The sequence below is a fragment of the Marmota flaviventris genome, chromosome 7, assembly GCF_047511675.1.
Source record: "Marmota flaviventris isolate mMarFla1 chromosome 7, mMarFla1.hap1, whole genome shotgun sequence".
Taxonomy (NCBI): domain Eukaryota; kingdom Metazoa; phylum Chordata; class Mammalia; order Rodentia; family Sciuridae; genus Marmota; species Marmota flaviventris.
In genome coordinates this window covers 108,170,891-108,195,878 of record NC_092504.1, presented here as the reverse complement: position 1 = coordinate 108,195,878, position 24,988 = coordinate 108,170,891, and the positions used below count along the sequence as shown (strand labels likewise).

At 35.5% G+C, this 24,988-nt stretch overlaps 1 protein-coding gene across 1 annotated transcript in view; it reads left to right on the top strand.

Moving 5' to 3' along the window:
• The window catches only part of LOC114083021 (broad substrate specificity ATP-binding cassette transporter ABCG2-like), a 65,681-nt gene that overhangs the window by 13,156 nt on the left and 27,537 nt on the right, over nt 1-24,988 (top strand). The window contains 2 exon segments of the mRNA XM_071614568.1: nt 3,913-4,134; nt 12,792-12,851. Of these exon segments, the coding sequence (XP_071470669.1) occupies nt 3,932-4,134; nt 12,792-12,851 (263 nt within the window). The 5' untranslated portion in view covers nt 3,913-3,931.

The window sequence follows — 24,988 nt, the reverse complement described above, 5'->3', positions numbered from 1 at the left end:
GAAGGTGCTCTCAAGAGTGACTCCCATGGGAACTCAGCTGATTCTTAAGAGCAGATAGGCACAAAGTCAATATTGAGCAGCTTGATCTTAAACACCTAGCAAAAACAGTTAAAACCAAAACACAACTATTCCTAGGCATTCAAAATATATATCTAATAGTTAAATGTAACTTAAGATATACACATGTGTTAGCCCCCCAAATTCTTAGGAAGGAATGCCTAATAACTATCAAGTGAAACTGCCAAGTCAATAGTTTTAGTTAGAGACCTTCTCTTTTACTTGAATCTTTTCCTCTGTCTGACTAACTTGAGAGACCTTCTCTTTTACTTGAATCAATATGTGTTCTCCTTCCTCTACCATTGTCTGAACTGAAGGCTTTGGACTAAGCAAACAAGATACGAACATCCACAATGGCAATGTGCCAACTGGCAGAGTCCCTGGGCTGTTTTTTTCTATTCTTTTTAAATCTTCACCATGATGGTTCCATTGTGATATATTCAACAACTCCTCTTTAAAAAGCCATGGGCTACATTTTTGTATTGTATCAACGTATGCCCTGACTGCTCTTGATTTTACTGGGATGCCTCCTTCCTCTAACAATTTACTTAACACTCTTTCAGTTTGTTTTTTACTAATTTCTGATCCCATATTTCTACTATAATACAACCCAACAAGATGACGCCAAACAAAACCGAGACAGAATGAAATAAAAATGGAACAACAAAAAATCATTATAGCCTTTCTATCCTCGTGAAATGTGCATCCGTCCTTTCTCCCTATCTGTTCCTCAGACATAAATAGTTTTTCCTCAGATGTGAGCGGTTTTTCTTCCATCTCACTCATCTCCAGGGACAGGCAACTTAAAACAAAAGTGAAGCAAAACAAAAGAAGAATCTTAAAATGGCTACCCATCCTCTCGCCCTGCCCTCAGGGAGCAGTTTACCTTATCACTTACCCTCAGTCGTTCCCGTACGGGCCACCAAATGCCACAGTCTGGCTGGGCACAATTCAGGAGCCACTTGTCAAAAGAAACGAACTTTATTTTTTAGAACCACACACGCCAAACAAAACAGCTCCTCAGGAAAAACCTTCAGAGCCCAACTGCCACCACTGGCTTCCCACAAGCCTCTCAACCTCCCCCACTCCTCCTGCTCTTGAGGCTGATTGGCTGGGTCACGTGGGCGGAGCCAAAAAAGTCCCCCAATGAGCAGCTCCGTAGTCTGAAAGGGCGGGGAAACAGCCCAATGAGCATCACCGCAGAGGAGCCAATCAACTAGAAGTTGCTGGGGCCCCTGTGAGCCAATCATCAGCTGGCAGCTGGAAGTTTGCTGGGGCCCCTTCAGCTGTGGCTCTCAAAAAAGATCCATAGATCTTCCTAACCTCCTACACAAGTAAGATTAATATCTGCTAGCATGATTATCTAGCCCTAAGTAACAGAAATAAAAGGATCTCTACTAGACACAGAGGTTATACCAGTAGAGAAATTTTACAAGATCAGATGACATTAATTGACTTAACTACATTTTACAGGGATGGACATATGGAATATATTAAAGATTTACATTCCCAAATAAAGGCCTTGCCTACTCTGGCTTTATTATGAGGTCAATTTCTCAGCACTCACACCTCCTGGTGAGAAAATAATGACTTCTGTCATCTTCATGATATTCATTGACATGTTCCAGAGACTGCAATATTTGTTCAGTACTCATGTTTTTTTTTGTTTCTCTCTCATAGAAGAAGCATCCATCCCCAGAGGGTTTTACAACCTATTCTTCCCCAACCAGATTTCAATCTGACCTGACTTCTAAAAGAAACAATCTGTGAGGTGAATAGAGAGCCTACATCTTGGGAGCAAATTTTTACCCCTCACACATCAGATAGAGGACTAATCTCTAGGGTATATAAAGAACTCAAAAAGTTAAACACCAAAAAAACAAATAACCCAATCAATAAATGGGCCAAGGACCTGAACAGACTATTCTCAGATGATGATATACAATCAATCAACAAATATATGAAAAAATGTTCATCATCACTAGCAATTAGAGAAATGCAAATCAAAAGCACTATAAGATTTCACCTCACTCCTGTCAGAATGGCAGCTATTATGCATACAAACAACAATAAGTGTTGGTGAGGATGTGGGGAAATAGGTACATTCATACACAGCTGTGGGATTGCAAACTGGTGCAGCCAATATGGAAATCAGTATGGAGATTTCTTGGAAAATTGGGAATGGAAGTCACCATTTGACCCAGCTATTCCTCTCCTCGGTCTATACCCAAAGGACTTAAAAACAGCATAGTACAGGGACACAGCCACATCAATGTTTATAGCAGCAAAATTCACAATAGCTAAATTGTGGAACCAACCTAGATGCCCTTCAATAGATGAATGGATACAAAGAAATGTGGCATATATATATATATATATATATATATATATATATATATATATATATATATATACACATACATACATACAGTGGAACATTACTCAGCAATAACAGAGAATAAAATCATGGCATTTGCAGGTAAATTGATGGAGTTAGAGAAGATAATGCTAAGTGAAGTTAGCCAATCCCCCAAAAAACAAATACTGAATGTTTTCTGTGATATAAGGAGGCTGATTCATTGTGGGTCAGGGAGAGGGAGCATGGGAGGAATAGACGAACTCTAGATATGGCAGAGAGGTTGGAGGGGAAGGGAAGGGGCATGGGGTAATTCATGATGGTTGAATGTGATGATTATTATGATCCAAAGTACATGTATGAAGACACAAATTGGTATGAATATACTATGTATACAACCAGAGATATGAAAAATAGTGCTCTATATGTGTAATAAGGATTATAATGCATTCTGCTGTCATATATAAATAAAAAATAAATTAATTAAAAAGTAAAATTTTACACTTGGCAAACAAATGGTCTTCCAAGTCATATTAAAGAGAATGAATTTTTTAAATACAAAAAAAAAAAAAAGGCGGGGGAACTCCAAAGCTGCTTGCTCACCTCACATCACCCCCTCTTAGCTTGAAGAAGCCAGAGTTGTCATCGACCCTTTTTCTTACAGGAAGATTAGGAGGGGAAAATAAAGCCAGGATTAGATAGGCAGTCAGTATAGAGAGGTAAATTGAGTCAGGCCAGATCAAGGAGGCCAATTTTGATTTAGTCCAGAAAGTTGGAGACTGTCCTCTGAGGGAATGAAATTCCTCCAGAGTCCTTCTTCCTCTACCCTATCTAAGATTTGAAAGGGACACATAAGACAAGGGGGATAATGAACCCAATCTAATTCCATTTTAAGATTGGGAATCATCTCATCACAAAGTCATGAAAAGTACATTTGTGTTTTACTGTAAAATTCTAAAATTTCTATTTGACCTGACCATAATTTGATGTCTTAAGAACTTGCTTGGGATTCTTGCCCAAACTTTGAACTTACCAGTGCCCTGCTCTCCTTGGCCAGATAACAATCCTCCCTGAAGTACCAGCTGCTCTTCATTAATTTTGATGTTGAAAAATTAATGAGGAGCAGCTGGTACTTCAGGGAGTTACTTTTGAGTTTGCTCCCTATCTTTAGATGTTAAACAATGGAGATCATAAACCTGCTCTCTGCCCTTGTATTATGCTTTCCATAACCCTGTTAACTATCAGTTCCCAAGACCCACCCCACTCTTCTAACTTTTTGTGCTATAAAAACTTCCCTGTAATCAGACCAGCCATTGTTCTCTGACCCTATTTTTCCAGGTGAGAAAACTGCTGGCCAGCTCTTGTGTACAGAAGCTTGCTTTCATTTGGTTTAAATTGGAGTTGGTGGTCTTTTCTTTGTGGCATGGTTCAACAGTATTTTTGTCTAGGATTTACAATCTTTTTTCCCTTTCAACCTACCATTGATTTTCCCTCCACAGAAAGGCATAAACTCTCTATATGGCTTCCAGTGATGATCAGATTTGTATCCCGATGTTACAAAGAAACACTGATGAACTGCCTGGGATAACTTCCAGTGCCCTGAGGACATCTACTGAGGAGGCTGTGTTGAGTTTTCATGACATCTGCTATCGAGTAAAAGTGAAGCATGGCTTTCTACCTGGTCAGAGTAAAGAAGAGTTAGAAATTCTATCCGATATCAAGTACGTGCATGAACTTTTTAAATGGCCCCTTTATTGATCTACAATGAACTTCCAGGTTTTTTTCCTGTTACATATAAACTGTTATGAACTTTTTTGTATACATTTTGTATAGATATGTTGACACATGCCTTTATTTCTTTTGACTAACCTAGGACAGAAATGATTAGATCACCTGTTTATGTATATGTTTAACTTTGAAAAGACTTTACATGCTATTTTTAAAAATTATTTTGCCATGTGCATTGAGTTTTCTTTGAGAGTTGGATAATTAATGTCTTATTTATTTTTCCCCACATAATGTGTCATTTAGTTTTCCCTGTGTATTGGATGAAGTGAACCCGGCTGTGTGATTTATTGCTTTTTGATTGTAATGATATAATTGTAAGCTTTGAGCTTTAGTTTTCTATTAAACAGAGGATCTGCTGGTGAACCTTTTGAGCCTGACACTTTTTAGGTACTTGTGCACTTTATTCCCTTTATATTCTAGTAGCAAGGAGGTTGAAATGACATATATTGTGATAGTGTTTTGCTTTGCAAATAGAACTGTCTTTTTAATTTTTTTGGTGGGGGAAGTTACTGGGGATTGAATCCAGAGGCAGTTTACCACTTAATTACATCCCCAGTTCTTTTTGATTTTTGAGAAAGGGTTTCACTAAGTTGCTAAGGCTGGCCTCAAACTGACAATCCTGCTGCCTCAGACTCCTGAGTCAGTGGCAATACAGATGTGTGTGGTCACCCCCAATGACAAATAGACTTGCTTTAAATGAATGACTTATTTATAAAACTTCACAGGCTGTAGCAATTTACTTAATGCTTTCTCTAGATAAGAGTACTGGTAGAAAATATTTAAACATAAGAGAACTATTATGCAGTTGTTACGCAGTTGAAGTGTAAAGTGATGATACTCTGGGATTTAAAAAAATGCAGTTAATTCTATTTTAAAGTCACCCAGTAATTACAGTTTTCATTCTTTTTATCCAGCAAAAATTTAGAATTTAGAATGTGGTATTGAAGTGGGAGCTAGAGTGGGACGGAAATAAGTGTTTCTATAGAACCTACTCACTACCAGGTACCTCAGTGACTTCACAGATGCTGCCTATTAGGGGTGTCAACATTTTTCTGATTTCTTTTTCTTTCTTTCCTTCCTTCCTTCCTTCCTTCCTTCCTTCCTTCCTTCCTTCCTTCCTTCCTTCCTTCTTTCTTTTCTACTTTGTTATATATGACAGCATAATGCATTACATTTCATATTACACATATAAAACACAATTTTTCATATCTCTGGTTGAACACAAAGTAGAGTCACACCATTCATGTCTTCATACATGTACTTAGGGTAATGAGGTCTACCTTATTCCAACATCTTTTCTACCCCTATGTTCCCTCCCTTCTCCTCCCACTCCTTTGCTCTATCTAGAGTTCATCTAATTCTCCCATGCTCCCCCTGCCCCAACCCCATTATGAATCAGCATCCTTATATCAGAGAAAACATTCAGCATTTGGTTTTTGGGGATTGGCTAACTTCACCTACCATTATATTCTCCAACTCCATCCATTTACCTGCAAATGTCATGATTTTATTCTCTTTTAATGTTGAATAATATTTCATTGTGTATATATACCATATTTTCTTATTCATTCATCTACTGAAGGGTATCTAGGTTGGTTCCACAGTTGAGCTATTATAAATTGTGCTGCTACAAACATTGATGTAGCTGTGTCCCTATAGTATGCTGTTTTTAAGACTGAACCTGTGTTTTCTTTCTCTGGTGACAGGAAGTGAATTTGGGTTTGTTTAGACAGTATAGACCATGTGGTTTTGTTTGTTTGCTCATTTATTGTTTAGTGGGGAAAATAATTGCTCCTAGTCAAAGCAAGCATCTTTTTTGAATTTTCCTGACTTTCCAAGGCTGGGGAGTGCTTATAAAGTAATCCTTTGACCTGGTGTGGCTGCGACATATGTGAAATCAGATGTTTATCTTGTTTTCTTGGATATTTTGCGTAACACTATGGTCTTTTCTGTTAATAGCAGCCAACTTCCTTCAGAGGATAAGGAGTAACAAAATAAGGTAGAATTTTTGTGAGAGTGTGATAGGGAGAAAGGTGATCAGAATATGAGAGTTGAATGGATTGAAGCCAGGGGTTCTATGCTCAAAGTTTGGAATTATTTTAATTCTTTCTCCAGGCAGTACATCTGCTGTCTTGCTTCTTTCTTGGCATTTCTGTCTTGTGTTGGTTAAGCAATCCTGAATAGGAGAATAAGGAGAGGAATGGTGGATGGTAGGCTTTAATCCTTTGCTATACTATTAGATAGAATTGACTTAGGGAAAGCTGGTGAGCTTTTTGTGAAACATAACAACCAAGAAAATGTTGGTTCTTTCATATTTTGTACTGAAACCGGTAGAAGGTAATATGATTTTAATATGTGCAGGTTAAATAGATGTAAAATGTAAACTGTGCTCTTTTTGCTTATTTCTTTATATTTTCTGTTCTTTCTTTTTTTCTTTTTCTTTCTTCTTTCTTTCTTTTTCTTTTTTTCTTTTTGGTGCCAGGGATTGAACCCAGTGCAAGAACTATACCACTGAACCATACTCCCTGTACCTCTGGCTTGTTATTTCTGGCTAATGTCTCTTCTGCTCAAAGCTTCACATGTTTATGGTTGAATGTGTGCCTCTCAGCAAAGGTCTTGTGCTTTACTAGCCTCATATAAGTTCACTCAACTTTTTTTTTTTTTTTAAATATTTTTTAGTGTTGATGGACCTTTATTTTATTCATTCATTTATATGTGGTACTGAGAATTGAACCCAGTGCCTCATACATGTGAGGCAAGCACTCTACCATTGAGCCACAACCCCAGCCCCTCAACTTTTGGGATTCTTTCAATTTTCATAGTTTAAATGACATCTAGGATTGGAGTTCATGCTTGCTCACATTTCTGGTTAAGGTATCCATGAGACAGGTTATCCAGTCTGGGGCTGCTATGTTTTAAATCTTTCTCCTCTGTGCTGGCTTCAGATAAGTAGAAAGGCTGTGGGAACTGCTGCTCTTATATTGTATTTTTGATAACGTTTGATAGTCCAATTTGCATCAAAGTGGTTCCAAAAAGGCTGTTGAGCATCTTGATGTTCTTTTGTATTTTTGTTTTTCCTAACCTCTTGAAAAAGAAAAAGAAGAAGAAGAAGATAAACAAAATTTGATCAGGAGAAATGATAAGTAATTTTACTATCTTATGAAAAATCTTTCCCTTGTGCTCAGTTTGTCTCTAACCCACCACTTGAGCTTTCCCTCACCAAGATGTACGAAATACGTATCTGTTTTAGTAGATATGCACATATCCTATAATTTTGAGAGAAATTCATTATATTCTTTGAGATATTTTCAAATTAATAATTAAAAATAGATATAATTTTGAACATAAACCTGCATAAGCATAAAGATTTGCTTTCCACGTTGCACTCCAATCACTAATTTCTGTCTATCATTATTACTGGTTTTTGAAACTATTTTAGTGCACTTATCTCCCTAATGTGATGCTTTATTATCCTCAACTCCTTCAGCATTACTTTTCAGAAAGGATCCTTTCCTGAATAATCACCCAGTTGTGGTCTGGCCGCAATAGAGGACATATGTAGCCTCAGAATGAAGGCAGGAATGGTCCTGAGGGCCTCCTATCACCCTGATTCTCACATAGGTGACTGACTACCACATCATTTCTCTTCTGTCTTGTCCAACGTAGTATTTTCTAGTCCTAACCGACTACAGGTGATGTCCAAATTGGTCTCCAGATCATGTTGCCATCTGCCAAACTTCACCATAATGTCACTACTTTCTTCTTCGTTCTTAATTATTATGAAGAGAGATGCTCTGACATTATTCCAGAATCCTGTTTCTTTTAAAAATTCTACTCACCAGCTTCAGCCCCCATTGATAACTCTTGTCTAAATCAGCAATAATTGTTGTTGCTAAAGGGTGATTTTTTAAAATTTTAATCATTTCATAGTTTGGATTTTTCCAATGGGAAAAACTTCATTAATCATCTCTTCTTTCATTTCGTGTATTGATTCATAGGTTTGTATTTCATTCAAAAGCATTCAGTGTAGTGCTTCATGATTGTCACTTATTTTGATACCATATTGTTCCAGATTTTTTTCAGGAAAGGTTTGTGGGAGACTTTTCAGGGTGAATTCCTACTTCCTCATTATTTTCAGTTGTTCTGACACTCTTCAGTATTTCTTGGCACAGAAGGAGTTCCAGATTAACTGTGTAATGACCCTGCCAGACCTGGAGTCAGCTAATGTTCATTCCTGTGGAGGATAGTATTTACAAACCAAGATCTGGGTGTTTAGAATGCTCATTGCTATTGCTGTGTCATTGCTCCAAGGCCTTCTCAATGCAAACCCCTAGGGAATACATGTACACATACATCTGTTACTTTGTTCAAAAATGCCTCCTGTGTAGACATGCACATAGTTCTGGACAGGAGGGGCAAGAGGAGCAGAGTGTGGGGGACAGTCACTTCCACTGTATCCTGGTAGTTTATTGATCTTCTATCTTTTTCTCTAGGTATCAGTGTAAATGAAAACTCATAACTTTTTCTTAATACACTAATTCTAGTCTAACACTCAAATTTGTTCACATTTTCATGTTGGTAAAAACAAAGTGAAAACTTGCTCTCTTTATTTTTAATATGTTTACTGATTTGTTCAATTTTATTTTTTTAAATATTATTTTTGTTGTAGTTGGACACAATGCATTTTTATTATTAATTTATTTTTATGTGGTGCTGAGGATTGAACCCAGGGCCTCACACGTGCTAGGCGAGCACTCTGAGCCACAACCCCAGCCCCATTGTTCAATTTTCTTAATCCCTAATATAAGCATCTGCCCAGCCTCCAATGGTCTCATCACTTCCTCCCACCTTTGCTGTGCTCCTGGGTCCTGGCAGTTGTTGCACCTCTATCCAGAACATCTATCTTCTTTCTACTAAGGAAGGAAAGGGAAAGGAAAGCCCAATAGAAAATATTGACATATTATTTAAACATGAAATAACAAAGAGGAATGTAACTAAGTTTTCTTTTCAGCAGAATATGCCTATATTCTTCTCTCCCTGTCCCTCCTTCTCCTCTTCCTTCCCCTCCTCCTCCTCCTCCTTTCCTTCTCCTCTCTTTCTCCTTCTCCTCCTCATCTTCTCCTCCTTCTCCTCCTCCTTCACAGTGGATAGAATCCAGAGTCACTGTATTATTGAACTACATACTCAGTTCTTTTTATTTTTTAATTTGAGACAAGAGTCTTGCTAAGTTGGTGCAGCTGGGATCCTCCTGCCTCAGCTTCCTGAGTCACTGGGATTATAGGTGTGCACAACCATACCCAGCTCAGAATATTTCTATTTCAATCTACTCTTGATTTTTGTTTTCTATTGGCAATATTTTTTTGTTTCTTTAAAGCAGTTCTCTTTATAAAAATGTAGGTTTCTTTATTTGACAAAATTTGCCTACTAGTTGCCTGGCATGGGTCAAAATGGTCAAGGCTCCAAGTAGATCCTCTATTCTCGGACAACTTGTTTTCTAAAGGCAGATTCAGAAAGTTGGAGTATTCTCAGTTTGCTGTTTGGTTGTGATGGAAGGATTGAAAGACACAACGGAATCCCTAAACCTGAATTAGAGGGCTAGGCACATGGAGATTAAGAGAGTAAAGACAGTGTGTGGGTATACGTGTGTGTGCGAGCACATGTGTGTGCATGCACGTGCATGTAGGGAGACTGGCCATACTCCAAGAATGACATTGACAACTTTTGTCCATAAGCAAAGAATTGACCATTACCCACTAAAACTTAAAGATGTGATAGGAATCCCTCAATAAAGTTTCATTTCATGTATTCAGTGTGCAGCACATAATGTGGGAGGGAAGGAAATGGAACTGGTAACAGAATGGCACAGTTCTCATTGGCAAGGTTTTATGATGTAAGGAGAAGAAGGATCACAGCACACAAATGCTATAAAGCAATAAATTAGAGAGCGGAATGGCTTGTAGGGGTGATGGACAGGCGGCTGGGAAAGAGAGACCAGGGAATAGTGGACCATAGACTACAACATGGGCCAACACTCTCCACTTGTAAAGGGCCAGATGGTAAATACTTTCATTTTTATGGTCACACAACAGCGATGAAAATAAACTGTGTTGGTAGCATGAAAGCAGCTATAGACAGTACTCAAACCAATGAGGATGGCTCTGTCCCAACCTTCTCTTTGTGAAATTACAGAAGTGGTGGTCAGCTATAATGTGCTGATCCCTAGACAAGGATATGAAATTCAGGACAGCTCGGGCTTTGGTTTTGCATTTGTTTATCTGGTTTGTTTGGGTTTTTGTTGTTGTTGTTGTTTGTTTGTTTTTTTTGTTCTCTTCTCCAATGTTCTAAGTGTGTATTGTCTGTGCACAGTAGAATTTAAATATTGTGTTGAATGAATTCATATTGCAATTCATTGAGGATTGTAAATTTTTCCCCTATAAAATCCTAGCATTTATTATCAAAGCAACCAAATTTAGGAGCTTGTAAATTCATTATTTTAACATATTCATGTTCATGGTTAAGTAATTCTGAATTTCTTGGTCTTTATCTGACTAAGTATCTTAAAAACCTGGAAAGATTTTCTGACAGTGAAGACTTAGTGAATAACAGTTTTTTTATGGTCATTTTATAAGCAATTAGTAGGTAGCTATTATTAAAGAAGGTGCATTAAGAGATATAGGTAAATGCACTTGGAGAGGTTATATAATTATTGGGATTTTTTGAGGGGGGTGATAGAAATTGAATCCCAGACCTCATGCATGCTGAGCACTCACTCTGCCACTGATCTAAATCCACAGACCTACCCAATTATTAGTGTGTCTTTATAGTAGATGAAAATGTCAACAAAATAATAACATTTTTCTGTGTTAAGGCTGGCTCTGGGTTAACCCAATTCATACTTTTCCTCATGTTTTATTGAGAGATACATCAGTTAATGGTTAATGAGCAAAGTGAAAAGTACATTTTGCCTTAATTAACCCCCGGCAGCCAAAGTGTAATTGTGACAGGTCAGGTAGCACAGGCAGTGAATGTTGAAGTCCTCTTGGGTGTAAGCACTCTGAGACAGTTGTGTTGGGAAGTTCTTCAATGTTACAATTGTGTAATTGTAAGATTGATCTCTGTGAGAATCATTATGTGAGAACAATTGCAGTCAGCTGTGACCATACACTTGGAACAGATTCCATTTTCTCTGTGGAGTATATCTTGACCTCCTTACCAATGTTATAGAAAGACTGTGTAGATATTGAGGTTTTGAAAGGACTCTGTTTCATAATCTCTGTATCCTTTGGAAGCTCAGCCCTTAAACTTCCTTTCCGCAGTTCATTCTATTTACACTGTACATCTTACTTTTAAGATAAAATCCAAGCTATTTGCCTTCTGGGCTCTCAGCAGGGTCCTACCTTTTCCACCTTCCTACTCTATCCAAATGTTCTACCCTCACACATGCTCTTATTTGTAAAACAAGTGGTGTCTCCTCCAACTTGTACATCCTTAAAAATGTTCCCTACTGGAGGGATGTCTCCTAATTCTAAACTGAGCATTTTCCAGTCCACTTCTGGACCCATAAAAAGGAAGGAAATGATCTGTCTTGAGGATGTGTTTCCTTTCCTAGTTGGTACTACATTTTTCCTTGAGTGTTATGAACAAGTGATGGCTTCTTATCCTCTGGAGTGCTTCATTCTATCCTTTGTATTTCTACTTCAGATGTCTATTTGATTTTGTTAGCAAGACCATTTCTACTGGTGGTAGTAAGTTAACTGAATCCATGGTTAGTTAACTGTTTCTACAGTGACTAGGTAGCAAGAGGGTGATTGGAAGATACTGTGAAGCATTTTTCAGAGGCTGTTACATACCTGACACTGTGTTAAGAGTAACAAGAGTGAGATGGGTCAAAAGAATCTTACTTGGGCTGGGGTTGTGACTCAGTGATAGAGTGATTGGAGTTCTTGCCAAGCATGTGTAAGGCACTGGGTTCAATTCTCAGCACCACATATAAATAAATGAATAAAATGAAGTCCATCAACATCTAAAGAAATATTAAAAAAAAATTTTTTTAAAGAATCTTACTTATTTCAAGGAATCTGGACATTGTAGATATAATTTTCAAAAAGGAATAAATGAAAGGAATTTAGAGGGACCTGAGCCATTCTTCTGGGTTCTGACTAGTGGTTAATATCCTATGTATACTAGACTTCTATTACTCAATTTTTTTTTTCTCCTTAAGAGTTGGTGGCTGGGTGCGGTAGTGCATGCCTATAATCCCAGAGACTCAGGAGTTTAAGGCAGGAGGATTGCGAGTTCAAAGCCAGCCTCAGTAATAATAGTGAGGCACTAAGCAACTCATTGAGACCCTGTATCTAAATAAAATGCAAAAAAGGCGGGGCCTGGGGATATGACCCAATGGTCGAGTGCCCCTGAGTTCAATCCCCAGTATCCCCCCACCAAAAAAAAAAAAAGGAAGAAAAGAAAGAGTTGTGCTTGTTTCTTTTCACAGTTTCATTAACTTTCATTGAAAATATTCAATGCAGAGTCTAATTGAATATAACTTCTTTTAAAGTAGAACAATAAATTTGTATTTTTTTTTTTTTTACAGTGGGATCATGAAACCTGGCCTCAATGCTATCATGGGACCTACAGGTGGAGGCAAATCTTCGTGAGTATAACAGAAAATAAAAGTTAGCCATTTTTATGCAGGTTCAGTGTGCTTTTTAAATTTTATGTTTAGTTGTATGTTTAGTTTAAATTTTATGTTTAGTTGTACATAATAGTGGGATTCATTTTGACATATTCATACAGGTGTATACCATAGTCTTCTCCATTTCAATCTCTAGTACTTTCCCCTTCCCTCACCTCCTTTCTCCCCATCTTCTTCCTCTACCGTATTGATCTTCCTTCTGTTTATTTAATTATTTTAAATAAATGCATTATAGTTGTATATGAAATTGGAATGCATTTTGATGTATTCATACCGACACATGGCATAATTTATTAGACTTCATTTCCCAGTTCTTCTACTTTTCTTTCCCTCCTCCATCTTCATTGGTCTCTTAATTCTACTCTACTAATATCCCTTCTATTTTCATGAGATCCCCTTTTAAAAATTATTTTTTTTCCTTTCTAGCCTTTGCATATGAGAGAAAACATTTGATCCTTGACTTCTGAATTTGGCTGAGTTCACTTAGTATGAGGTTTGGTCCACTTACCAACAAGTGACATAATGGTTGAGTAGAATTCCTTCCATTTATCTATTGGTGAGCACCTAGGCTGGTTTCATAACTGGTTAATGTGAATTGTATATGGCTATCATATACCTGTGTTTGCTTGTATCACTATAGTATACTGGTTTTAGTTCTTTTGAATAAATACCACTGAGTGGGATAGCTAGGTCATATGGTAGTTCCTTTTCGGTCTTTGAGGAATTTTCATACAGCTTTCTAAAGTGTTTGTAATAGTTTTTAGTCCCACAAATAATGTATAAGTATCTCTTTCTCCACAACCTTTCCAGCAATTATCATCATTTGTATTCTTAATGATTGCCATTTTAACTGGGATGAGATGAAATCTCAGTGTTTTGATTTGTATCTTCCTGATTGTTCAGGGTGTTGAACGTCTTTGTGTGTGTGTGTGTGTGTGTGTGTGTGTTTGTTGGTCATTTGTATTTTTTTTCTTCTGAGAGATGTCTCTTTAGATCTTTCACCCATTTATTGAGAGGTTGATTAGATTTTTGTGTGGCAAGATTTTTAAAGATTTTTTTTGAATTATTAATTTCCTATCAAAGAGTGGTTGGCAATGATTTTCTCCCATTCAGTAGGATCTCTCTTTAAACTCTAAATTATTTTGTATACTGTGCAGAGCTTTTTAATTTAATACTATCCCACTTACTGATTCTTGATCCCATTTCTTGAGCTTTAGGAGACTTGTTAAGGAAGTCAGTGTCTGAGTCAATGGGTTGGAGTGTTGCCACCATATTTTCTTCTTGCTCTTGTTGTTTTCAAGGATTTCTTGTTGTTTCAAAGGATTTCTTTAGCTATTTTGGGTCTTTTGTTCTTCCATATAAATTTTAGAACAGTTTTTTTCCAGTTTTGTGAAGAATGTTATTGGTATTCTGATGAAGATTAAACTGAATCTGTAGATTACTTTTGGTAATATAGCCATTTTTTTCCTGTTTTAAATTTGTTCTAATTAGTTATACATGACAGTAGAATGCATTTTGATCCATCATACATAAATGAGGTATAACTTCTCATTCTTTTGGTTGTATATAATATAGAGTTATACTAGTTGTGTAATCATATATGCACATGGGGTAATTCATTTCTACTATCATTCCTATAATATGGCCATTTTGAGGATATTGATTCTACCTACCTACGAATATGGTAGGTCATTTCATCTTCTAGTATCTTCTTCATTCTCTTTCTTCAATATTTTATAATTTTCATTATAGAAGTCTTTCACCACTTTAGTTTGATTTTTCTTTAGTTTTTATTTGTTTGTTTTGTGTTTATTTGTTTGTTGTTTTATTTGTTTGTTTTGTGTTTGTTTCTGATTTATTTATCAGAAGATTCATTATTGAGTATAAAAAAGCTACCTTTTAAGGTTGATCTTGTATCCTCCTACTTTGCTGAATTAATTTATCAGATCTAGAAATCTTCTGGTAGTGTTTTTTGGATCCTATAGGGTTAGAATCATGTCATCAGCAAACGGAGAAAGTTTGAGTTCTTTTCCTATTTGTAGCCCTTGAGTTATCTTTTCTTGCCTGATTGCTCTGGTCAGTTTCAAGAACTTTGTTGAATAGGAGTGGTGAGAATGGACATCCTTGTCTTGTTTCTGATTTTAGAGGAAATGCGTTTTTTTGTGGTTTTTTGTTTGTTTGTTTGTTTGTTTGTTTAGTATGATGTTGGCTTTGGGTTTGTCATAGATAGCCTTTATGATGTTTAGATAAGTTCTTTCTGTTCTTAGTTTCTCTGGTGTTTTTAATACAAATGGATGATGGGTGATGGATTTTGTCTGACTTTTTTTTTCCTGCACTTATTTTTATCTTTGATTCTATTTATGTCATGAATTACATTTTTGGCTTGGTATATTCAATCAACCTTGAATTCCTGGGATGAAACCAACTTGATCATGGTGTACAATCTTCTTAATCTGTTTTTGAATGTGGTTTGCTAACATTTTATTAATGGTTTTGCATCTGTAATCATCAAGGGTATTGGTCTCTAGTTTTCTTTCTTTGATGTGTCTTTATCTGTTTTGACATCAAGGTGATACTGGCTTTATAGAATAAATTTAGCAGTGTTCCTTTCTTTTTTATTTCATGGAATAATTTGAGGAGATTAGTGTTAGTTTTTCTTTAAAGATCTGGTGAAACTCAGCTGAGAATCCATCTGGTCCTGGGCTTTTCTTTTTGGAGGGCTTTTTATTATGGCTTTAACCTCATTGCTGTTTGCAATCTCATTGCTCTATCATTCTGTTGAGGTTTTCTTTATCCTCTTGGTTCAATTTGAGTAGGTCATATGGGTCTAGAAAGTTGTCAATATCTTCTAGATTTTCTAATTTATTGTTACATGTGTTTTCAATTGTCCCTAATGATTTTCTGGATTTCATCAATTTCTGTGATGAATCTCCTTTTTTGTGTCGAATTTTGTTGTTTTCTGTCTTCTCTCTCATTTTTTTGGTTAGTTTGACTAGGGATTTATTGATATTATTTATATTTTCAAGGCACCGACTCTATGTTGCTTTGGTCCTTTGTAGTTTTTTTATCTGCCATTTTAATTTCAGCTCTGATGATAATTATTTTCTGTCCTCTTCTCTTCTTGGGATTAGTTTGTTTCTGCTTTTCTATGGTCTTGAGATGAAGCATTAGCTGTTTATTTGGAATCTTTCTTTTTTAAAAAAATGTGGTCACTTACAGCTATAAACTTTCCTCTTAGTATCACCTTCATGGAGTCTGATTTTCGATATTGTATCGATGTTTTCATTTAATTTCATTTGATTCATTCATTATAGGAATTTATAAATGTTTCCTTTCATTTTTTACTGTCCATACCTTGTTAAAAAGAGTATTGGTCAATTTTCATGTATTTATGTTGTTTTCATAAATTTTCTTATTGTTGATTTCTAATATCAACTCATTATAATCTGATAAGATGCATGGGGTAGTTGTATGTTTTTTTTGTTGTTGTTATTGTTGTTGTTGTTGTTTGTGTTTGCTAAGACTTTCTTTAGGTTCTAAAATACAGTCTATTTTGGAAAATATTCCATGAGATATTGAAAAGAAAATTGTATTCAGTCTTGTTGAGTGAAATATTCTATAGATGACTATTAGGTCCAATTGGTTTGTACAATCATGTAGGACAGAATTGTCTTTATTGATTTTATATCTGCATGACCTGTTGCATGTTGAGAGGTATGTGTTGAAATACCAAGTATTATTTTTTTAAAATTTATTTTTTAATTGTAGTTGGACACAATATCTTTATTTTATTTATTTATATGTGGTGCTGAGGCTCAAACTCAGGGCCTCACACATGCTAGAGGAGCACTTTACCGCTGAGCCACAACCCCAGCCCTGAAACCAAGTATTATTACACTGGTGTCTATCTAGTATTTAAAGTCAAGAAGTGTTTCTTTTTTTATGTAATTAAGTACACCAATATTTGGGGCATGAATATTACTATCATATCTTCTTGTTGGATTGTTCTCTTTAGTGATATATAGTGGATTTCTGCGTGGGCTCACTCTCATCCAGTTGCTCTTCAAGACCTCTGGAGACCTAGCAGGAAGCAGGTCTGATTTTATTGTGCAGTTACCATGTACATATACTCAGGCAGTAACTAAGCAGAGTACAGGCAGCCACCAGTACAGTTTCTTGTCAATTGTCCTTTCAGCAACCAATCTAGGAGTGGGCTGTGGAGCAAGCGTAGTGACTGCAACACATAGCCTCATGCCCAGGGCTGTGCCCACGGGGTAAGTGGTTTGCTGCTCATGCGCCTAGCACAAGGGGAGTACTTTGCCACTCAGATACCCTTAGTGTATGCCATGCATGCAGTACTCCATGCACTTGTCCCCAAAGATTTTCATGTCTTATGATTAATTTTTTTTATTTTTTAGTACATTATAGTTATAGTAATAGTCGGGTTCATTCTGACATATTCATAAATGCATATACTAAAGTTTTCTCCATTCCAGTCTCTAGTACTACTTCTTCCTTCCCCACCTCCCTTCCTCTGATCCCCTTTCTCTCCTCTCTTTGTCTCCCTTCTGTTTATTTTATTTGTAAATTTATGCCTTATAATCATATATAAAGTTATAAATCATTGTGGCCTCACCATAAATTCGCCTAGTACAATTTGGTCAACTTCATTCCCCATTCCCCTTTCCCTTTCCTCCTCCCACCCTTTGGTCTCCTGCTTCTACTTTCCTGATCTCCCTTCTATTTTCATGAGATCTCCTTTTTAAATTTATTTTTCTTCTCTAGCTTCTGCACATGAGAGAAAGCATTTCATCCTTGTCTTTCTGAGTTTCACTTATTTTGTTAAGGATGGGCTCACTCCATTTACCAGCAAATGATGTGATTTCTTCTGATTAATTTTTGCTTGAAGTATGGTTTGTCAGATACAAGAATTAGTATTCCTGCTTGTTTTCAGACTCTACTTGCATCAGATGTCTTTTTCCATTCTTTCACTTCCAGTCTATAGATATCTTTGCCTATAAAAATCTCTTGGAAACAGTGTATTATTGGGTCTTGTTTTTTTAAATACAATCTGCCCACATGTGTCTTTTAATTGGAGAATATAAACCATTTATAGTCAGAGTTATTATGGAGAGATGTTAATTCTAGTAATTTTGTATGTTTAATAGATTCAATTTGTTCTTTCTTTTCATTTGTTTAATTGCTTTTCTGGAGAGCTACGAGTATTTGAGAGCTCTGGGGTTTGTTTTTGAGATTCTTTTTGTGTAGTATTTAACTATTTTCTGTAATTCAGGCTTAGTGATCATAAATTATTTTACTTTATCATTATCACAGAAAGTTTTAATTTCTGCTTCAATTCTTCATGATAGCATTGCTGGGTAAAGCAATCTTAGCTGACAATTATTTTCTTTTATAAAAATTTTATTTATTTATTTATTTTAAACTGGAGATTGAACCCAGGGCCTCACCCATGCCAGGCAAGTACTCTATCACTAAGCCACAATCCCTACCCTCCTTACTTTTAAAGTTTGAATTGAGAAGGTTGAAGTGAGTGAAGTTTTTTGAGTCTTCTTTTTGGAATTTTTTTCTTTTTTTTTTTTCCTGTAGGAAAAATGTCCAAGTGTGGAATCTGATGTCTCCTTCTAGTCATTCTTACTTAGTCATTTGTTTGATGTTTTTGTCTCCTCTATTCTATGTGTCAAACTATTTTTGAAGCTTGAGTGGTGTTGATTTGTGCATGAGGGAAGGTACACTGTCACTTTGCTGAGGTGTGGGTGTTATTCAACTGCAGAGTGTCTACCTTTCAACTTGTAGTATACTCGTCACTGCCCAGCCCCTCTCTGAAAAAAATGGAAAACAAGCAGCAGCAATCATAGTGATCAATATACAGCATTAGAATAAATTCCTGGTGCCTGCCATGGTATTAATATATCATTAATTCCCACAAAAAGAGGAATGACAGAGTCAGCATTTAATAACACCAATAACAATAAGCAGTCATGTATTACAACTAGTATATGAATATACAACAGGTGCCAGCTGTGCCCCTCCCAGTGATGAAAACTGCAGAAATATGAATGATGGGGGCAGTAATTATGTAAATTAATCATTCATTTTTATTAATTTTATTTTTTTACACAAATGGAGCACAACTTTTCATTTCTCTGGTTTACATGATGTAGAGTCACACCACTTGTGCAATCATACCAAGACATAGGAGTAATAATGTCTATCTCATCTCACCATCTCCCACACACACACACTCTTTCCCCTCTGCTTCCTCTCCTCTACTCAATCCAAAGTTCCTCCATTCTTCCCTTGCCTCATCATGATGGAGCAACATCCACTTATCAGAAAACATTTGGCCTTTTGGTTTTGGGGGACTGGCTTATTTCATGTCGCATGATATTCTCTAACGCTATCTATTTACCAGCAAATGCTATGATTTTATTCTCTTTTAATGCTGAATAGTATTCCGTTTTATATATATATATATATATATATATATATATATATATATATATATATACATATATATATATATATATCACCATTTTTTATCCATTCATCTACTGAAGGGTATCTAGGTTGTTTCCACAGTTTAGCTATTGTGAATTGACCTGCTACAAGCATTGAGGTGGTATATGTATTACTATAATATGCTGATTTTAAGTCCTTTGAGTATAGACCCAGGAGTGAGACAGCAGGGTCAAATTGTGGTTCCATTCCAGATTTTCTAAAGATTCTCCATACTGCTTTCCAAAGTGGTTGTACAATTTTGCAATCCCACCAGCAATGAATCAGTGTACTTTTTTCCCCCACATCCTTGTCACTTATATTGCTTGAATTATTGATAACTGCCATTCTGACTGAAGTGAGAAATCTTAGAGTGGTTTTGATTTGCATTTCTCAAATTGCTAGAGATGTTGAACATTTTTTCATACATGTGTTGATAAATTGTACATCTTCTTCTGTGAAGTGTCTACTCATTTACTTAGCCCATTTATTAATTGGGTTATTTGTGATTTTGGTGTTAAGTTTTTTGAGTTCTTTATATATCCTGAAGATTAGTGCTTTATCTGGATGTGTGTGTAGTAAAATTTGTTCCCACTCTGCAGGCTCTCTCTTCACTTTATTGTTTACCTTGCTGAGAAGAAGCTTTTTAGTTTGAGTCCATCCCATTTATTGATTCTTAATTTTATTTCTTGTGCGTTACAAGTCTTATTAAGGAAATCACGTTCTAAGCCACCATGGTGAAAATTTGTGACTGCTTTTTCTTCTATTAGGTGCAGAGTCTCTGGTCTAATTCCTAGGTCATTGATACACATTGAGTTGAGTTTTGAGCAGGGTGAGATATAGAGGTTTAACTTCATTGTGCTGCATATGGATTTCCAATTTTCAAAGCACCATTTGTTGAAGAGACTATCATTTCTCCAATATATGTTTTTGCCACCTTTGTCTAGTATGAGATAACTGATTTATGTGGGCTTGTCTCCATGTCCTCTATTCTGTATCATTAGTCTACATTCCTGTTTTGGTGCCAAAACCATGCCATTTTTGTTACTATAAGCTCTGTATTATAGTTTGATATTGTTAGCCCCCCACTTCACTTTTTTTGCTAAGGATTGCTTTGGCTATTCTGGGTCTCTAATTTTTCCAAATGAATTTTATGATTGCTTTTTCTATTTTTAGGAGGAATGTCATTGGGATTTTGATTGGAATTACATTAAATCTGTATAATGCTTTTGGTACAATGGTCACTTTGACAATATTAATTCTGCTTATCCAAGAACATAACAGATCTTTCCATCTTCTAAGGTCTTCTTTACTTTCTTTCTTTAGTGTTCTGTAGTTTTTATTATAGAGATTTTTCACCTCATTGTTAGATTGATTCACTTCTATTTTTTTGAGGCTATTGTAAATGGGGTAATTTTTCTAATATCTCTTTCAGAGGATTTGTCACTGATGGACAGAAATGCATTTGATTTATGGGTGTTGATTTTATATCCTGCTGCTTTGCTGAATTTATTTATTAGTTCTAGAAGTTTACTGGTGGATTTTGAATCTACTAAGTATAGAATCATGTCATCAACATAAAATTGTGATAGTTTTAGTTCTTCTTTTTGCTTTCATATTCCTTTAATTTTTTTCATCTAATTACCCTCGCTTGAGTTTCAAGGATTATGTTAAATAGAAGTGGTGAAAGAGGGCATCCCTGTCTTGTTCCAGTTTTTAGAAAAAAATGCATTCTGGTTTTCTCCATTTAGAATGAAGTTGGCATTGGGCTTAGCATAAATAGCTTTTACAATATTGAGATATGTTCCTATTATCCCTAGTTCTTCTAGTGTGTTGAACATAAAGGGGTGCTGCATTTTGTGGAATGCTTTTTCTGGATCTATTGAGATGATCATGTGATTTTATCTTTAAGTCTATTGATATGGTGAATTGCATTTATTGATTTCTGAATGTTGAACCAACCTTGCATCCCTGGGTTGAGCCCCTCTTGATTGTGGTGTCCTATCTTTCAAATATGTTATTATATTCAATTTGCTAGAATTTTATTGAGAATTTTTGAATCTATGTTCATTAGAGTTATTGGTCTAAAGTTTTCTTTCCTTGATGTTTTTTTGTCTGGTTTTAGTGTTAGGGTGATATTGGCCTCACAGAATGAGTTTGGAAGGGATCCCTCTTTTTCTAGTTTATGGAATAATTTGAGGAGTATTGGTATTAATTCTTCTTTGAAAATCTTGTAGAACTAAGCTGTGAATCCTGATCCTGGGCTTTTCTTTGTTGATAGGCTTTTAATGGCATCTTCTTAGAATTTATCTGATTAGCTTGTGTATATCATCCTGATTCAGTTTGCATAGATCATATGATGCTAGAAATTTGCCAATGTCTTCAATATTTTCTATTTTTTGGGATTACAAATTTTCAAAATAATTTCTGATTTTCTTCTGTATTTCTATAGTTTCCAGTGTGATATTTCCTTTTTCATCACAGATATTAGTAATTTTTCTCTCTCCTTCTCTTCATTAGCATGGCTAAGGATTTATTGATTTTATTAATTTTTTCAAAGAACAAACTTTTCATTTTGTCAAATTTTTTAATTGTTTCTTTGGTTTTAATTTCATTCATTTCAGCTCTGATTTTTATTATTCCCTGTCTTCTGCTACTTTTGGTGTTGATTATTCTTCTTTTCCTAGGACTTTTAGATGTAATGTTAGGTCATTTATTTGTTGACTTTTTCTTCTTTTAAGGAATGAACTCAATGCAATGAACTTTCCTCTTAGAACTGCTCTCATGGTGTCCCAGAGATTTTGATATGTCATATCAGTGTTCTCATTTACCTCTAAGAATTTTTAAATCTCCACTCTGATGTCTTCTGCTATCCATTGTTCATTCAATAGCATTTTATTTAATCTCCAAGTGTTGGAGTAGCTTCTATTATTTATTTTAGCATTGACTTCCAATTTCATTCCATTATGATGTGATAGAATGAAGGGTTGTACCTCCATTTTTTGTATTTGCTGAGAGTCACTTTGTGGCATATGTGCTCTATTTTAGAGAAGGATCCATGTGCTGCTGAGAAGAAAATGTATTCACTCATTGATGGATGAAATATTCTATATATTTCTGTTAAGTCTAAATTATTGATTGTATTATTGAGTTATATAGTTTCTTTGTTTAGTTTTTGTTTAGAAGATCTATCTAGTGGTGAAAGAGGTGGTGTAAAGTCACTCAGTATTATTGTATTGTTTTCTATTTGATTCTTGAAATTGAGAGGGGTTTGTTTGATGAATGTAGATGCTTCATTGTTTGGGGCATATATGTTAACAATTGTTAGTTCTTGTTGATGTATGGTTCCCTTAAGCTGTATGAAATGTCCTTTATCCCTTCAGACTAACTTTGGCCTAAAGTCTCCTTTAGCTGATATGAGGATGGAAACCCCTATTTGTTTCCACAGTGCTTGTGAGTGTTGTGTTTTTCCCCAACCTTTCACCTTCAGTCCATGGATGTCTTTTCCTATGAGATGAGTCTCTTGAAGGCAGTATATTGTTGGGTCTTTTGTAAAACTCAATCTGCCAGTCTGTATATTTTCATTGATGAATTTAGGCCATTAACATTCAGAGTTATTATTGAGACATGTATTTCTGCTCATTTTGGTTTATTTTTTGTTTTTAACTTGATGTGGTTCATACTTTAATTGGTTTTTCCTTTAGTGTAGTTGCTCCCTTTGTTGGTTTTCATTGTTATTTTTCATTTCCTCCTCCTGGAATATTTTGCTGAGGTTGTTTTGTAATGCAGGCTTTCTAGTTGGAAATTCTTTAAACTTTTGTTCAACATGGAAGATTTTTATTTTGTCATCAAATCTAAAGCTTAATTTTTGCTGTATATAAGATTTTTGGTTGGCATCTATTTTCTTTCAGAGCTTGGTATATGTGGTTCCAGGATCTCCTAGCTTTAATGGTCTGTATTGAAAAATCTACTGAGATCTGAATTGGTCTCCCTCTATGTGGATTCTGATTCCTTTCTCTTGCAGCCTTTAAAATTCTCTCCTTATTCTGTATGCTAGGCATTTTCATTATAATGTGCCTTGGTGTGGCTCTGTTTTGTTTTGTACATTTGTTGTCCTGTAAGCCTCTTGTGTTTGATTTTCCAATTCATTCTTCAGGTTTGGTAAATTTTCTGATATTATTTCATTGAATAGATTGTCATTCCTTTGTTTTTTATCTCTAGGCTTTCCTCGATCTCAGTAATTTTAAAATTTGGTCTTTTGAAGTTATCCCATAATTTTCTGGATGTTCTCCTCACCGTTTCTTACTATCTTTACTGTTTGATCAACTTTATTTTCAAGATTATAAATTTTATCTTCATTGTCTAAGGTTTTGTCTTCAAGTGGTCTAGCCTTTGGAGATGCTTTCTATTTAAATGCTTTCTATTTTAATTTAGTACATTGTTTCCTTCATTTCAAGGATTTCTTTGTTTTGTTTTGTTTTTCAGAATCTCTATCTCTTTTTTGAAGTAATCTTTTGCTTCCTGTATTTGTTGATGTAGCTCTTTTTCAAAGTGATCTTTTGTTTCCTGTGTTTGCTTTCTTTTTATCATCTTTTAGTTCACAAAACATTTTAATCACATACATCCTAAACTCCTTCTCTGACATACTTGCCATGGATTCTAATAATGTGTTATCTTGGCTTGTTTGGTGTACTTCCTTCCCTTATTTTTTAATGTTGTTCTTGTGTCTTTCCTTCTAACAATGTGCACCTGAGATTTTACAGTTTCTACCGTATAGACTTATAGTGTCCCTGCAAGTTTCCAATACCTTTGCTTTAAGGGGCAGATCAATATTAAGAAGTCTTAATGCAAACAATATGCAGCCTTAAACCAAATAGTTCCTATTAAGATGTTTACAGTTTTGTCAGAATAGACAGAAATGATGTGTTCAATTATTATCAACATTAACAGTAGGTTTATAGAAGGTTCTACAGGCTCTAATAGTGGATAAAGAGAGAACAGGGGTGTTACAGAATGAGATGTTAAGGAGATAGGAGGTATGGATATTAAGGTATTAGATCTTAGGAAGTGTGTATGAGGAATCAAAAGAAGTTGTCTGGTAGCAGGAGAAAAGAGAGAAAGAGATTCTGGGGAGACAGATAGTGGGAAGAGAATACAGAGGTTTTTTTGTACAAAAAAAAAACATACAAACCAAAAATAAGAAAAAAAATATAACAATAAAAGATAAAAGAACATAAAAGAAAATTATAATATACTATCCAGACATTCCAGTCCTCAATAGTCTAATGCATGGAAAGTACTTGGTTTCCTAAATGTTGGGGATATGAAGGTGGGAAAAGAGAGAGGAAAAAAAAAAAGAAAAGAAAGGAAAAATATCTCAAAGAAAAATCGTACAATTCTTTCTTCTTGAGTTCAATGTCTTCCATGCTTTCTTTCTCATCAAATATTCAGGGTTTTCAGGTGTTTGCTGGTATCTCCACCCACAGGATGGTGAAGGCTATTAGTGTGGTAGGACTGGTCTTGAAGACCACATTGGAAGACTGCACCCTAAGGATATTCTGGGCCCACTCATGTGATGT